Source organism: Macaca thibetana, chromosome 4 (genome assembly GCF_024542745.1).
Source record: "Macaca thibetana thibetana isolate TM-01 chromosome 4, ASM2454274v1, whole genome shotgun sequence".
NCBI lineage: Eukaryota > Metazoa > Chordata > Mammalia > Primates > Cercopithecidae > Macaca > Macaca thibetana.
In genome coordinates, this window is record NC_065581.1 from 7823398 (window position 1) to 7840705 (window position 17308).

At 46.2% G+C, this 17308-nt stretch overlaps 2 protein-coding genes across 2 annotated transcripts in view; one reads left to right on the forward strand and one right to left on the reverse strand.

Annotated features, from left to right (window-relative positions):
* The window catches only part of BMP6 (bone morphogenetic protein 6), a 158556-nt gene extending 156188 nt beyond the window's left edge, over window positions 1-2368 (forward strand). Inside the window, exons 6-7 of the mRNA XM_050787452.1 lie at window positions 661-771; window positions 865-2368. Of these exons, the coding sequence (XP_050643409.1) occupies window positions 661-771; window positions 865-1014 (261 nt within the window). The 3' untranslated portion in view covers window positions 1015-2368. The remainder of the gene's footprint in view (window positions 1-660; window positions 772-864) is intronic.
* Window positions 2369-3400: 1032 nt separating this feature from the next.
* TXNDC5 (thioredoxin domain containing 5) overlaps window positions 3401-17308 on the reverse strand; it is a 28538-nt gene continuing 14630 nt past the window's right edge. The window contains exons 4-10 of the mRNA XM_050787453.1: window positions 16053-16149; window positions 12150-12265; window positions 10028-10114; window positions 9225-9368; window positions 6471-6553; window positions 4920-5049; window positions 3401-3855 (exon numbers count right to left, since the gene is read on the reverse strand). Of these exons, the coding sequence (XP_050643410.1) occupies window positions 3733-3855; window positions 4920-5049; window positions 6471-6553; window positions 9225-9368; window positions 10028-10114; window positions 12150-12265; window positions 16053-16149 (780 nt within the window). The 3' untranslated portion in view covers window positions 3401-3732. The remainder of the gene's footprint in view (window positions 3856-4919; window positions 5050-6470; window positions 6554-9224; window positions 9369-10027; window positions 10115-12149; window positions 12266-16052; window positions 16150-17308) is intronic.

Consider the following 17308-nt stretch of genomic DNA (forward strand, 5'->3'; position numbering starts at 1 on the left):
GCAGAGGAAGCTTAGTCTGTGGGGACCAAGTGCTCCAACACCTTCCTAGGGTGCCTGAGCTCTGTGATCCCTCAAAAATCAGTAGCCACATTTCCCAATACTCTTACCTCATCCTTTCACAGCCCATAAGACATATATTTATTTGGGCATTTAAACGAATTTTAATTGAGACAGGGTTGGAAAAAAAATTAACTGATGGTTAACTTCTCCAGTGGCTACAAACTGGCTCACCCACACGATGCAGAAGCACACACGTTTGCCCCATACCTGAGAGCCATCACTAGTTTGTAAGGAAGGCAGCAAATTTCATCATAGGTGGTGAGCAGTAAAAGATAGCTTCCATATGCAGGTGGCACTACTTCCACAGGAGCACCGTGGGCTCCTGGAGGGGCTCTCTTGGGTCCAAGCACATATTGCTGGCAACCTACATGCTTCCAGGTAGCAGCTGAGGCCCTGTGGGCCTCTGCAAGGAGCGAGGGTTCTGGGGTCAGATCGACCAGGTTCACTTCCCAGCATTGCCAATCAAATTCCTAAGCCTTCCTGCATCTGTCTCCTTGCCTGTCCAATGTGAAAAATACCTTTTCACAGCATTCCTGAAAAGCACAAATCGTGTGAGAAGTGCATGCTAATCTTTTCTTGCTTCCTTTGCATTAAATCAAGGACTGGATCATTGCACCCAAGGGCTACGCTGCCAATTACTGTGATGGGGAATGCTCCTTCCCACTCAACGCACACATGAATGCAACCAACCACGCGATCGTGCAGACCTTGGTGAGCTTTCGGAGACTCTGTTTTCTAAGTGGGAGTAAGCTGAGACCAGGTGTCATTTCTAAGGTACCTTTCTCCCCTTCTGTTTTGTAACAGGTTCACCTTATGAACCCTGAGTATGTCCCCAAACCGTGCTGTGCGCCAACTAAACTAAATGCCATCTCAGTTCTTTACTTTGATGACAATTCCAATGTCATTCTGAAAAAATACAGGAATATGGTTGTAAGAGCTTGTGGATGCCACTAACTCGAAACCAGATGCTGGGGACACACATTCTGCCTTGGATTCCTAGATTACATCTGCCTTAAAAAACACAGAAGCACAGTTGGAGGTGGGACGATGAGACTTGGAAACTATCTCATGCCAGTGCCTTATTACCCAAGAAGATTTTAAAGGACCTCATTAATAATTTGCTCACTTGGTAAATGACGTGAGTAGTTGTTGGTCTGTAGCAAGCTGAGTTTGGATGTCTGTAGTGCCAGGTCCGGTAACTGCAGAAAGCACCGTGAAGCTCTTCCTCCCCTCCTCCCCCAAAAACCCACCAAAATTAGTTTTAGCTGTAGATCAAGCTATTTGGGGTGTTAGTAAGTAGGGAAAATAATCTCAAAGGAGTTAAATAATCTTGGTTAAAGTATCAGCCTGTTCAGTACTGTCTATCAAAGGTAGATTTTACAGAGAACAGAAATTGGGGAAGTTGGGGGAACGCCTCTGTTCAGATTTCATTCCCAGGAAGTTCAATTTCATACATGACCCACAGCCCAGGCCACAGCCAGGGCTCCATGGGGCGCCTTTGTCTCAGTCATTGCTGTTATATGTTCATGCTGGAGTTTTGTTGGTGTGAATATATACTTATTTCTGCCAAAAATACCATTTCTACACCTCAGTCCTCCATTTGCTGTACTCTTTGCTAGTACCAAAAGTAGACTGAGTACACTCCGAGGTGAGGCTGCAAGGTGAAGGCAATGCTGCGCCTCTCCTTTATCAGAACGGTTCTTTGACCAGCACATTAACTTCTGGACTGCCAGCTCTAATATCTATTTCAGTAAAGCAGTTCTCTGCCTGTTTACTATACAGCATACCATGCCACAAGGTTAGAACCAACAAAGAAGATAAAATGAGGGTGCCCAGCTTATAATAGCGATAGGGGGATAAGCGTGCTGTTTATGAGCTGAAATCATGATTTCCTTTGTAGAAAGTGAGGCTCAGATCAAATTTTAGAATATTTTCTAAATGTCTTTTTCACAATCATGTACTGGGAAGGCAATTTCATACTAAACTGATTAAATAATACATTTATAATCTACAACCGTTTGCACTTACAGCTTTTTTTGTAAATATAAACTATAATTTATTGTCTATTTTATATGTTTTGCTGTAACATTGAAGGAAAGACCAGACTTTTTTTTAAAAAAAGAGTTTATTTAGAAAGTATCATAGTGTAAACAAACAAATTGTACCACTTTGATTTTCTTGGAATACAAGACTCGTGATGCAAAGCTGAAGCCACGCTTGACAGTTGTGCTTCTCTAGGAGGTTGGGTTTTTTAAAAAAAGAATTATCTGTGAACCACACATGATTAATAAAGATTTCCTTTAAGGCAGAGGTTGGTTGAGATGCTGCTGTTATCTTCTGCCTCAGACAGTATAAGTGGTCTTGTTTGTAAGATTGCTACCACCAGTTACTTTGGGCCAAGTATCCACATCCCCTTGCGCGTGGGAGGTGGGTGAAGGGTGTTGGACGCAAAGTGGTTATTACGGGAAATAGCTCGATGGTAAAAGAACAAACACCTTAGAGCTTAGTCCTATAAGTGCTTATTCCCGAAGGAGATAGTAAAAGTGTTTAATCACAAGGATAGCATGAGTTACAGGACACTGGCATCAACAGCTGCCACAGCCGTGCACACCAGGGCCAGAGCAGTCCCGCTGACATCTGTCTTTGGTCTTGAGCTCAAATGCATCCCATTCTTCATACATTAGAAGGTCGACCTCCTTGAAGCAGACCAAGTATAGCAAGCGTCTAAAAGGACTACTGAGGAACAGAATCTGGAACTCTAGTTAGGGCCCTCCAGCAGGGCTGCAGAGCCTCCCTGGACCCAGGCCTGAGAAAGCCTGTCTGGTCTTGTCGCCCCAGGTGACAAATACAACTCCTTGTGGAATTTTCCATGCCTACCCTTTCTAAGGAAGACATCCAATCTTAAAGTTCACATAGACTGGCTTCGTGTTTACATGATGAACTAAAGAAACGTTTCACCCCATGAGAAACAGAAGGATCCCTGAACAGTAACTGATTTGACAAGTATGGACACGTAAAGTTATGGCATCAGCATTGTCTTACTCAGGCACAGTCAGAAGTAACGCTGCTTTCATTATGGCTAACCTCTCACATTGAGAGAATTATTCACAGAAACAGAAGCTCCAGCAGTGGCCGTGAAGGTATCTTCCAGAGATGTGGGGTTTTGCATTTAAATCTGCTCCATGCTACAGACCAACCATAGTACTGAGTCAATTGTGACCTTAAGATCAGAGGAACGGCAATACTGTCACAAGGCCACCTTTCCAGAATTCGTAGGCAGTTAAACTATGCTTTGGATGTGCTTTCTTTCACCAAAATCACTCAACTCAGGAACCAAAAATAGTCCAGCAATTTGATTTCCCTCAACTCTATTTCAGTCTCAAAGGAAACCATTTAAATTTCATCAAGAGACGGTCAAAGGGGATATATCGCCACTGAAAATACTTAGTTTACACAGTGACCATGAGTTACACATTTACTTGGAGAAACTTAATAAAGAATCTGTAGAGTGTGTTGGCTTGGAACACACACACACACAAAGAAGATACCACACGCTTAGTATGTTCTGCTTTCTGAACAGCCACCACCGGGAACCCAGTGGCCTCTGTGGGACTGAACTCCTAAATGCGGGGTGCAGGAGCCGGGCAGGAGAGGTGACTTCCAACTGTGTTTCTAGAGTTCGTCTTTCGCTTGGCCCAGGACAAAGCGGTGTAACGAGTCAAGGTCTCTGCCTCCACTGTGCTCGCTGACTTTCTTCCCTCCTCGGAAAAGCAACAATGTGGGGTAGCCTCGTACCTTAAACCAAAAAAGAAAAAAGTTTGCAAACCAGCGGTCCAGATCACATACAAATTGCTTCCTAAATAAAACCAGATACACCCCTACTGTCGTGGCTGGAAAATTCTGTGGCTAATTTTTAAAGGTATATATTCCATTAAAAGAGGAGCAGACTATTTAGAAAGCAAAGCCGTGGGGCACTTCTGAATTCAAAATGACATCATTGAAGATCAGCATCAAAGGAACGATTTTACCCTAAAGTAGACCCTTTCAGTCTTTACTGTGCCCACGATCACCTGCGGATCTGGTGAAGATGCAGATTTGGATTCAGCAGGCCTGGGAGTCTGCATTTCCAACGACCTCCCTTGCAATGCCCTGGTGGTCCGCAGACCAGACCATGAGAGCAAGATCCTCTTGAGGATACATTTTTCAGTTGCAACTCATTTCTAAGAATTTTAGGGCACAAGAAACAACTGGTATCTTTTAATGATAAGGAAACTATGTCTGGGTTATGTCTATTCTCCATCTAAAAGGCTCCAAAAGTGTTTGAATAACGCAAAAGGAGAAATAAAAATGACAAATCTTCCAGGCCATCAGATTGTGCTAACAGCTTGGAATGAAGGCAGTAGTTAACCCAAGCACAGGACCGACTTGCTGGCATGGCCCTTTCAGAAAGGAGGTTATGTTGAAATGATTCTGAGATTCAGCCCCTGCATTTTAGAATGCTGGCTTATGTGTGGAAAATGAGCGACTCGGGTATTTATGGCGAAGGCTACAGATCACTGGTCAATCATCAAGAGTAGCGGTGTGGGAAGCCCCCCAGTCTATGGTGTGGGGTCTGTTACTTCATGGCCTTATACTCAGACAGCAAGGCCTGAAAACCTGCACTGAAACATGGATACTAACTAAAAAGTGGGCGGAAAAGAATGCCTTTCCTTTGAGAGAGGATCTCTTTTGCTTCTCAAAACAACTCAAAGGGGACATAAAAGCCACATTGTTGAGAAGATGAGGGCAGAGCGAGTGATCGTGGTTGAGGCACAGTTCCCTCGGGATCTGCTCCCATAAGCAGCCATCCGAGCACCCACCGAGTACTTGCTGCAAATACTCCGTTCCGCAGTGCAGTCTACTTCAGCGATCTTGACGCCTGCCAGGCCAGGGAATTCCTTTCTAGAGAGTTCCTCCCAAGTAGGAGCCAGATTCTTACAATGACCGCACCTAGGAAGAGAAAAAGGACAGCTGGTTGAAATCCTGGGTTGAGATCATTCACCTACACTTTGCTGCCAAGACAAGCCCTGCTGCTTCTGTATGGGACAAACACGTGCCTAGAAATTTGTAAAATACCAAATTCTCCCCTGGGTGCACATTAACTCTTCCTCCTCCTCCCATCCCAAACGAAGAACCCAAACGTTGATCTAAGGTAGACTTTCAGACAACGTGACAGAAGCAAGCCAGTCTGAAAACAAGTTGAGATTCTGAGACCATTCCCATGCCATGGTGAACTGCACTAACTGGTTTATGAAAGCACCAGGAGCAGAGCAACAGGGAAGACAGCAGATGCCACACAATTTCTTAAAAAGTCACTTGAATGCCAAAGACATTTTAGATTTGATCGCTTAGGGTCTCAGAAGTTCAAAACCATTTTAAGGCCTCCTTGGTACTTCAGCGATTTGGGGTGAGCATCAAGGCCATGACTAAGTTTGGTTCAAACCCTCCCTTCTACCCGACTCTGTTCCCTTGTCTCTTCTGACCCCCTCCTGCCGTATGGATGGCTCCCCTTCAGCCAAAGGGAATCCTCTTTCTTGATACTTGATCTATGGAGCTTTAGGTTTTTAAAAGTTGAAAATGATTTGAAAGGCATCGCTACGGTTCGTTTGAGTCCTGTGCTTATTAACTTTTTACCCCTACAGTTAGTTTCTCAGGAATATGTGGAGCATAACAAAAAGAAAACTGGCACCTTTTATCATGTTTAGATAAAGAATTTAATGTCCTAAACACTCTGCTTTTCCAAATGGATTGTTTTATTTGTGAAGACAAAAAGTTACTCCTATTTTTCAGCTGAGGGAACTGGGGTTCAAAGGAATTAAAGGACATTCACGGTAAGTCTTAGAACCAAGGTTGTCTGGATCTCACACTATCTGCAATTCATTTCTGCTCTGGTCTCCAAGACCGTATGGCACGCAGGTCCAGGAAACTGCGTAGCACACTGAATGGCTCTAACAGACTCTACTGGATTTCTCTACAAAAGAAATCTGACTACTTAAAAGAACCGAGGAGCAAAACTACATCATGACACTCATTGTTTCACAAAAAAAAAAAAAAAAAAAAAAAAAGCCATCTATTTGGAGAAGTGCAGATACCACAACACTGAATATGGCCATCATAATTTGCCTCAATTTTTATGTTTTCTCCCAAGTTGATAGAACTTTACATTAGCCTCATTCTCCATATATAATTAAGGCCACTGAAGTTTAACATATTTGAATAATGATAATGGTTCCTTATTTCCTACAACATGACCTACATGTAAATGTAACACGTGCCCAACATTGAGTCTGGAGGGGTGGCAGATGAGCTGGAAAACATGATGTGACTTAGTACACATGAACAAAGTAGTTTCTAATTAAACAGCCACTTACCATGGAGCATAAAACTTGATGAAGGTTATTCCTTCTGCAATGGTGTCATCGAAGTTATTTTCAGTGAGTGCCAACACAGTGCCCTTCGAGGGAGGGAAAAGCCACAGTTCAAGTACATCCCTTAAAGTTGAGCAGGGCCATGCTTTGGGATTGCAGATACACGAATCAGTAATTTTTTAAAAATGCTGTTATGCAGGCTCCAAAGTCACAAAGAAATACCTACACAACCTGCATTTCATAGGCTATGTACAAAGGGAGGCTGGCAGCCTCTGAAGGGCAGAGAGATCAGTACAAGTCCCTGGGTCCCAAGCCTGGGAGATGCGGTGAGGAGGTGGCTGGACACTGTACGGGGGTGGTGGGGGCAGGGGCTGTCTTTTGGGGATGAGGCAGGTTGAAAACTCCCAGGCCATTGTTCTGACAATGCTCCAGGGCTCTGTGGTGTGGACCAGGCAGCCCTGGGTGTCTGACGCTTGAGTCTGCACCTCTAGGCTTGGAGTCTCTAGGACACCCACTGAAGTCTGATCCTCAGCTGCTTTTCTCACTGGCCACCCTGTTCTCCTAGCACCCTTTTGACATCCTCTCTATGCAACAGAAAGAACTGAGTTACAATAGCACAGGCAATGATACGTGGTTTATATTGAACATAAAAATGGAAAGCAGCCTGTTCTAAGTCAATGCAAAAAATGTTGATGGAAGCTCTGGCTGGAGAATTTAAGGGAAAGGTGCTACATGGTAGTCTGCTTTAAAGCCATTCTCCCTTGACAGTTCTTTACAGAATGACGTCTATGTGTTTCTCCAAAAATGGACCTGCGATTCTCTCCTGAGAGCAGGAATGGGATGATTTATCATGTGGCTAAGTGTACCAGGGCTGCTCCATTTGAGCTGGCATCGAGTAACATATGTCAGTGACGGAGGCCAAGCGGGGCCATTGTGGAACACTACCATCTTTATGTCCAGAAACATGACGCCGCACGCACTGAAAAGACCCACTTCATGGTGGAAAACTGTATTATAAATAGAAACGGTGCTGTGATGAAAACATCCATGGTATATAATTATACTCAATTTGGGATGACCTTTGTAACCACCATGACACACATACTCCTCTAACATATGTGGTCCTAACAACTACAAAACCAGCTGCTTGCTTCTTCAACCAAAACATCAACTTTTAAACAACACTCAGGCCATCCCTGACCTACAAGAGTCCAACTAGGGATGGGGCCGTGGGGCTGAGGAGGCCCTGTATGGCCCCACCCAGTGAGAAGGGGGTTGGTGGCTCCACTGGTTTTTCCAAATCCCATCTCCTGGCCTTCAGGCGTGGCTTCTACCTGAAGAGGATGACACAGGCACTCTCGTCCAGTGCAGACCTCCTGCCGTAGCCCCAGGATCATGGATGGAACTGCCATTGAACACTGCCACCTACGCAGCCGACAGCCGTGAAGATCAACACCTTGAAAACCAAGCTCATCCCTTTTCCTCGAGCTCTAGCTCTGGCCCTGCCCCTGTGCTAGGTACCGTCCTCCACCAGATATGCAGGAAGGAGACTCGTCTCGGACTCTCCCTCCTTCTCCTCCCCGCTGCCCAGCAGGCTGGACTCCTTATGCTGGCTTTCTCCTCCTCACCATCCCACAGGCACGGCCGCGCCATGCGACGCATCATCTTTAATGGCCTAATAGAGCAGCTTCCCACCCCCAGCACGTGTGCATGCCAGTCATTATCCTACAACTCCACTCTGCACAGAACTTCCGTGGGCTCCCTGTGAATATGGGATACAGGTCGTAATCCTTGGCCAGCTGCCCACATCCTCTCAACTCCAGGTCCTCTCTCACTCTCAGGGATCCTACACCACACCCCGACCTGTCTCCCACTGTCTTCCCCCAGCCCCAGCTCTGGCCCTGCGGACACGCCGGCTGATCTCTGCTGGTGCGGCGCCTCAGCGGCAGCCCTGCCCAGCCTATCTGTCCAGCACAGATCCCATCAGTCAGCTCCTTAGGGACACTTCTTGCCCATTTGCCCCCACTTCTCTCTAGCAACCAGCCCCGCACACATTTCTGCCCCAGCCCCCTGCCATTGGCTTCTGTGTCTTCTCACCATTTGCCTCAGAGACCTGTATGCTTCAGAGGCAGGAAACCGGTCTTATTTTTATTTCCTGGTGGCCTAGAATAGTGCCTGTGATACAACAAGGGCTTGATAAAGCAGAACAAACGAATCTAAAACCTCCTGCTATCTGAGGGGAGGAAGGAAACCCCTCAGTGTGTCAGGACGGCCTAAGCAGGTTACAGCTACAGTCACTAGCCTGATCCCTGTGGATGCCCTCTTGCTTACAGGTCTTCTAGGGCCTTTACAACAGAGGTGAAAGGAAATGCCCGGGACAAGGTAAGGAATAGAATTGGGGCCCCAGGGCCAGCAGCCAAGATTTCACAGCAGAAACCTGCCGAGCACAGTCATCCTTTAAAATGAAGAGGAAAGGAAGGATTCTCTAGAGATTTTTGACACCAGATATTGTCTTGGGATTTGTCTCACATCCATTTCATGTTTTTAAAAGGGAAGCTTTTGTTTACATTTACCCCTGAAAGCATGCAAAAGTTGACGCAAAATACGTGTTGAAAACGCAGCTATAGCCAACCGTCAGAATGACTCTGTCCCCAAACTGTCATTTTGTCCAAAGCATTTGAGAAGGCCCTCTGAGGGTGGGTGGTTGGGGCCGGGGGCCATGGGCCTGCATGGATCCCGACCCCAGTAGGCACCCACCTTGTCAGCCTCGGGCCCGGCTGCCAGCACCGGGGCCTCTGAGGGCTTGACGGTCTCCGTGGCTCCGGTCTCTGTGCGCTGCAGCTGCAACTCCACGTACTCCCTCAGTGACTCCAAATCCCGCTTTCCCTTGTACTGATCCACCTGTCCAAGACACGGGCACACTGCTGAGTGAGTCCACTTAGGTGTTCTGAATCACTTAAGCCTTCCTCCAACCCCTGCTTGCCCAGGTCGGATCTCCCAGATGTCTTAGCTGTGGTCCTAAGTCTGCATGTTCGTATTTAGACGGGAATGTAGAGAGGATAACTGAACGCTTCGGCTTTGGTGAGAGAACTGTACAGGCCCCTCTTCCCTCCGTGGGGTTATACATCACGGAAGTCTGGGGCGGAGGCCTGCCAGCGAGCTATTGTGCTGATGGGGAACTCTGAGCTGCTGACCATCGGCCAGGGAAGGAGGGAGAGAGGCAGAACCGGACCAAGTGCAAGCCTTAGCTCTGTTCAAAGGCCTGAAGGTTTGTGTTCATGACCAGAGCACAGTTAACCCTATGACTGTAAGATCTGGGTTATTCTAGTGATAACTTGGGCCACTGAAATGTTTCAAGGTAGTGTAACAAATGAATTTATCTCCACAACCCGAATCTTATCAATTAAGAGAAAGACATTTGTTCCATTATACATATTTCTCCAAACCAGTGCCCTAACAATCAAGACTGGCAATTCACTGTACCCATTAAACCACTCAGTAGCTCAGCCTGATGGGGTTAAGAGATGAAGAACTCTCAACACCTAGAAGGGCAGACATACCTTTTTCCCATCTCGGAACCAGAGAAGAGTGGGGTAGCCACGAACCTGGTTTCCGGAGCAGAGTTCATAGTGCTGTGTACAATCAACCTGAGAATAAAGGCAGATCAACTTCCCAGTCAGTTTCTTCATGGACCTTCTTGCTAATGGGACTACTGGATGCTTTGTACTTTACAAATATTCTTTTCAAAATCCAGATTCTGTAGCAACTCTGCCAGCAAGGTGCAGTTTTTGAAGAGAATGTTCCTAAAAGCTACGCTAAAACATACCTGAGCTAAAGGGAGTAAGGGAAAGATTTACTTTAGAGGTAAGATGTATTGTATTAATAGCTCAGTTAAACGTGCCAATTTTTAGGAAGCAACACTTCAACTCAAGCAAGTCAAGTCAGCACCTGGGAGCTGGAGTCAGGGTCCTAGCTTGACATTTGCTGGTGGTGGTGCTGGTGGGAGGGGTTAGCCTGGCTGTCGGTGTCTGGGACCCAGACCAGTTCACATGCCAGCTTAGAATTTCCTCTCATGCTCGGGCTTAGAGGGTCTTAAAATCAAGAGGGAGCAAGAAGTGAATTTTAAACAGGAGTAGTTGGTATATAATAAAGGTAAGACTGAAAAGATGTCAAGATTATAATCCGTCCTTAATTCTATAAACTGAATTTACCAACAAGCACAGCTCTTCAAGCTTTTTATTTCATTTCAATCTCAAAAAGATTCCGCTTGCCCAACATTTTCATGAAACATCTTGTTCTAAGTCATTGCTTTCTTTTTTCTTTTCTACCAGCACGAAAATCGGCAGGACTAAGTTGTTTTTCACTATGTCAGCAAACGGGGGTAAAAATACTATTTCAACACCTAAGACCCATCAGACAGCAGCTGAGGTGCAGAACTGAAGTACAGCAGGCCTTAGCCCAAGGTCGGCAGAGGACAAACATTTTTAAGGGTCCGGTGTAACCCAGCCACATGTGCCAGGGATGAAGGGCTTCAGCACGGTCACCTAGGCTTGTGTCTGCTGGGATCCTCTATGGACATAAACCAAAAGAATCTCCCATAAAATTTCATACAATCATTAAGTAAGGATACAAGGAATGGGGTAAGACAGTAGACAAGATTATTTTATAATTACTTCCCCGCAATGTTCAATAAATATAAACTGATAATCATAACATGTATAATTAGTATATATTATCATAAGCGTTTAAGAGGCAACAGTGAAAAATCCATTTAACTGACAACAAAAGTGATTGCAACTTACTAAGCATCCGCCCCGTGCTGAGCATCACACTAAGCAGTGTACTTTCACCTGCCCAGACACCACACAGTAGATCTTAGCTCAGTTTTGCAAAGGGGGAGACCAGGCGTGGAGAGGTTTTGCCCAAGGTCAGCCAGCCAGGTCCACCCAATCCCCAGGTTTACGCTTTTGACCATCTCACCATCCCAAGTAGATCATCCTGTTAACCATCATCCAGTCCTAGACATGCAGCGTTACTTTTGTATACAAATCAGCCCCGTGGCAAGGTAGAAAAACAAGATTTTTAAGAAAGGAAATCTATGCATGGTGTCTGGTGGGTGCTGGAAAGTGGACAAGAATAAAAGTGATATCCCTGGAGCTACACTGGATATTTCCAGAAAATCCAGTTACACAGAAGTTGTCAGACATCACTCTTGGCTTCTCTGTATAAAGTGGGAAACCCTGGAAAGAATCCCAGGCACAGTGCAAACTGAGGGAGGGTCTTCTACATGCCTGGGTGAGCACAGGGCCAGGGTCCTTTTAGAGAGGGCTCTTGGGTGAGGTCGAACGTGGATGGTCTCCAAGTTCGTCCAGTGAACATTCTACAAGGCTCGACCCCGTATCTTTGCAGAACGGGCTCTGGGGCTGCCAATTCAGATTTGGCCATCTCTTCAAAATAAACAAAGCAGCCGAGGCCATAATTTATCTCTGGGCTGTGGAAAAGTCAGCAAAACTCAAAATCAGGCTGCCATCTGTGAAGGTGAAATGAATTATCAAGTGGCACACTAAATGGAATTAATAAATCAAGTTTGCGACTTTGCACACAGAATGAATAATGGGCCACTCTGCTAATTAATCCAGCCCAAAGCAGTCCATTTCCAGTTTAATAAGGGCTTTCACTCACCTTGCCAATCTTGACAGTTTCGGAATGTTCAAGGCCCAGAGCCAGCTGCTCCCAGGTTGGAGCCAGAGCTTTGCAGTGACCACACCACGGAGCGAAGAACTTGATAAAGTGGTCGCCTGGAGTGGAGAGCCACGGCAGAGATGGGGGAAAGAGGAACTGTAATTTATGTCAGACCTCACTAGAGAGTTAATTGAAGAATCAGATCTTTGTCCTGCTTAGCAAATCTCAGTTCAGCATGAGCACTTTAATTGGTACAAAGGGACTCCATCAAATGTGTTTCTATTCATGAGTTCATAACAATACTCAAAACCAAATTTGTCATCTTTGATGGACAATCAGCAACAACTCATTATTTGGAAAACTGTAATAAAGGGAGAGAATGAGGCATTTCTCCCACCTCTCCCATATGCACTGCACCACTGAATAACCAGGTGATAAATGAGGGCGAGTTTCTCTTGGTTAAAAAATGACGGGACACTTGAATGAGTCTCGGCACTTCGCAGCCCTAAGGAATGAATGGACCCAGGCCCTGCCCGTCATGGTCGCCCACATCCCAAAGAGAGACAACTGGACACTCTGTGCCCCCACCAGCTATGAGGTCTTCCTGTGCCCCCAAAAAATATCACACTGAAACTGATTCTGTCCCCAGACCCAACTACCAATTTACAGGAAATAGAGAAATCAGGGAAACATGTAGACCACACTACGGGGACACAATTAGCAAAGTCTGGACCACGGGGAGCTCTACAGGTGAAACCACCTATGTCTTCAGCAAGAAAGAGAGATGTCTGGAGAACACGCAGGTTAAAAGAGCCTTAGAAGATATATACACACACACGAAACTACAGTGCTCAGGAATGCGCACTTCAGTGATGAAACCATAAAAGGAGTCGTGATATGGTTTGTCTGTGTCCCCACCCAAATCTCATCTTGAACTCCCACATATTGTGGGAGGGACCAGGTAGGAGGTAACTGAGTCACGGGGACAGGTCTTTCCCGTGCTGCTCTCGTGATGGTGAGTACGTCTCACGAGATCTGATGGTTTTAAAAATGGGAGTTTCCCTACACAAGCTCTTTTTGCCTGCCAATATCCACGTAAGATATGACTTGCTCCTCCTTGCCTTCCACCATGATTGTGAGGCTCCCCTGGCCACGTGGAACTGTGAGTTCTTCATTAAACCTCTTTCCTTTGTAAATTACCCAGTCTCGGGTGTATCTTCCTCGGCAGTTTGAAAACGGACTAATACAAGTGGTTTCCACAAATGTCAGGAAAGCGCCTTCTTGGAGAAGAAGGGCGGGCGGGCTGAGCCCTGGATGGGACACGGGAGGCTGGCAGTTTTATTTCTTGAACCGGACAGTAGTTAGTGTGACCACTCTATAAAAATTCATTAAGCCCTACAACATTTGTTCTCTCGATCTGTATTACATTTTATCATAACAAAAAGTTTAAAAAGTAAAACATCACCCCCTTGGCTAGGGGACACACACACACAGAAAAAACAAGCCCTCACAGCATCATTCTTTGGACACAGGAGGTGTTTAGCTGTTCTACCCTGACATCGGGCTGATACCAAACTGAAATCAGGCTGTGGTCAGGGAGAGAACGAACCAGTGGCATGTGGCTTGGCCTCTGAGCAGGACTGTGCCACGCTAAGGCTAACAGCTACTGCCTCATCAGCACAGCAACGATGCACCTGAAGAAAATGGTGCAAAACTTCCTTTAAAAGTTAACAACTTCCATTTAAAAACGTGCAAGGCTGAAACCGTGTGCAGGTGCACGGTAGATCCTGCACTGTAAGATGGAGACAGGCTCTCTGGGAACCTAATCAGAGTACTGATGGGAAGCCAGCAAGGCCAGGAAGCCACCATGGTGCCTACACGACACAGCTCTGTGGCAGTGACCCACTCAGGGAGGCGCTGGCGAGTGGCACTTGGCCACCCCTAAGGAATGAATGGACCCAGGCCCTGCCTGTCATGGTCGCCCACATCCCAAAGAGAGACAACTGGACACTCTGTGCCCCCACCAGCTATGAGGTCTTCCTGTGCCCCCAAAAAATATCACACTGAAACTGATTCTGTCCCCAGACCCAACTACTAATTTACAGGAAACAGAGAAATCAGGGAAACATGTAGACCACACTACGGGGACACAATTAGCAAAGTATGGACCACAGGGAGCTCTACAGGTGAAACCACCTATGTCTTCAGCAAGAAAGAGAAAGAGATGTCTGGAGAACACGCAGGTTAAAAGAGCCTTAAAAGATATATACACACACACGAAACTACAGTGCTCAGGAATGCGCACTTCAGTGATGAAACCATAAAAGGAGGCCTGTTACAGGCCTGCCAGAGCCGGTCTGTAACAGGTGATTCGGGAAACACATCCTGCTCAGAGCCCAAGCCAATTCCAGCTGCAAATGCACTCCCGTAGCAAAACAGCTGAAGTTCCACTGTCAGGGCACCAGTACGGATGCAATAACAACTTTTAACAAAATGGGAAACGGCTGAAGGCCTTATGATCAGTTACTGTGGACAGTAAGTGTGGTGGGGGAGGGCTTCTGACTCCCAGCAGGCACAAGTCACAAGGCCAGAGGCAATCCAAGCCCTTTCTCACGTTTCCAAGCCAGTCTTTTAAGGGGATTTCTCTCCATGGTAGCATTTGGTAATGGGAGTCAGCCAGGAAGCCAAATTTGCTTTCAAGTCATTCGGCGTTGGGCCAAGTTTTCTGAAACACATCTACGGGTGAATAAAGGACACTTACATATTCACATTGGAAATTTAATGGGGATCATTCTGATATTAGGAGACCATTTTCAAAAAATGGGATGTAGTATAGAAAGATCTTTTAAGTGGAAAGAGTAACTAATTTGATTCATGTTATAATGGTGTCATTAAATTCTGGGTTTTGTTTGGTTGTTTTCTGAGATAGGGTCTCGCTCTGTCACCAAGGCCGGAGTACAGTGGTGTGATCACAGCTCACTGTAGTCTTGACCTTCCAGGCTCAAGCGATCTTCCCACCTCTGCTCCAGGAGTGCCTGGGACTACAGGCACACGCCACCATACCCAGCTTTTTTTTTTTTAAATCTTCTGTAGAGACAAGGTCTTGCTTAGGCCGATCTCGAACTCCTGGGCTCAAGCAATCATTCCACCTTGTTTTCCCCAAGTGCTGGGATTACAGGCATGAGCCACTATGCTCAATCTCAATTCCATTTAGATAGGGAGAAGCTTTTGTTTCTGCCTGAGGTCATTAAGCATATGATTACCATTAACACACAGGCATACCTCTGATACTGTAGGTTTGGTTCCAGACCACTGCAATAAAGATAGTATCACAATAAAACAAGTCACACAAATTTTTGGGTTCCCTAGTGGATATCAAAGTTATGTTTACACCATAGTCTATGAAATGTGCAACAGCATTATTTCTTTAAAAACAATGTACCTTAATCAAAAAATATTTTATTGCTAAAAAGATGCTGACAGAGGGATACAAAGCAAGCACAAGCTGCTGGAAAAATGGCTAGACCTGCCAGATGCCGGGCTGCCAAAATCCTCAATCCGTAAAAAATGCAGTATCTCCAAAGTGCAATAAAGTAAAGAGCAATCAAGCGAGGCGAGCCTGTCAATAAACACTCTTAGCCAAGGATGCACTGTCCAGCTAGCATGTGGGTAATGAGTGCTTAGCATCAGACTTGGCATTTCCATAAGGGCACAGACAAAAGGAGAACTCATGTTTAAGAGGAGGTGCACTGAACAACGGTCCCAACAGCTCCTCAAGAGTGACCCTTTGTCAGTGCCACTGATGCTGCTAAGAGCCCTTGAGTGGCAGGAAGGAAAAGCCCAGCACGCCAAGGAGTAATAGTCAGTGGTTCTCTGAAGCTGGCACCAGGACCTCCCCCTTACCTTGTGCGACGTGCAGCTCAAAGTTGCTCGCTGAGAGCTCATACAGCCCCTGCTTGAGCTCAGGGGCTCTGGGCGGTTCCACTTCTGGCTCTGGTGTCTAACAAGAGGAAATAAAACCGTCATGGGTATGTCAGTGGAGACACAGGGAAACCACCCAGGAGGTGACTGTGTCTGTGGGGAACCGCCTGCAGAGGCCTCCCTCACTCAGCAACCTGGAACCTTTGTATGATGCTGCTGTGCTGAGTAAGGGCAGTCAGGAACTGATCTCATCAAGCCCTCCGGAAGCTTCAGCAAAAAGCCTCCCACCAGCCTCACCCTCAGTGAAAGCTCTAGGTCTCAGGCTCCAGGGCAGCCAAGTGATAGCTGTCCCTATCCCAAAACCCAACCAAACAAAGCAGACAACGTAAACGATAGTCTTACCCTACACCCTGTCCTCTTCTTTGAAATGTGCTTGGATACTTCACAAAGAATACAAAATACAATGCCTGATGGACATATTCTGAAGGGGACAGCACTTGCAGACACGAGGGTGCCCAGCACAGTGACTCACGCCTATAACCCTAGCATTTTGGGAGGCTGAGGCAAGAGGACTGCTTGAGCCCAGCAGTTCAAGACCAGCCTAGGCAACAGAGTGAGACCCCATCACTACAAAAACAATTTTAAATTACCTGAGCATGGTGATGTGCACCTGTAGTCCCAGCTACCCGGGAGGCTGAGGTGGGAGGATCACTTGATCCCAGGGCTGGAGGCTGCAGTGAGCTGAGAAAGCACCACTGCACTCCTGCCTGGACAACAGAGTGAGACTCTGTCTCAAAAAAACCACAGATACCAACGTAGCAAAATGGACAAAGCTGAGAATGAGAAACTCAGGGACCAGGAGGGCCTGGGTTATCCTTCCTTCACACAAATGACACGGAAAATTGTGAGGAAGACACAACTGTGGAAGACAGATAAAGAGAAAAGGAGGTGATGAGAAGGAAAATGCAGGTGAATGAAAGGCGACAGAGAGAAAACCATGGCATGAACATAAGCTGCACCTTCAAGAAAGAAGGTGATTCACGTGACTAAGTCTTGTACAGAAAGAGGGGGAAAGGGGCTTTTCAAAAGACGCTTCTGACAGGACCCAAGCAGACAGCGATGCGTGCAGCTGTCTAGTCACAATCCTACACTTCTCGACTTTTCAGACCAGGTACAGCTGTGGCTTCCAACTAAAGTAACCAGAAATGAGGGAAAGATAATGGAATCACTGTTCTGCT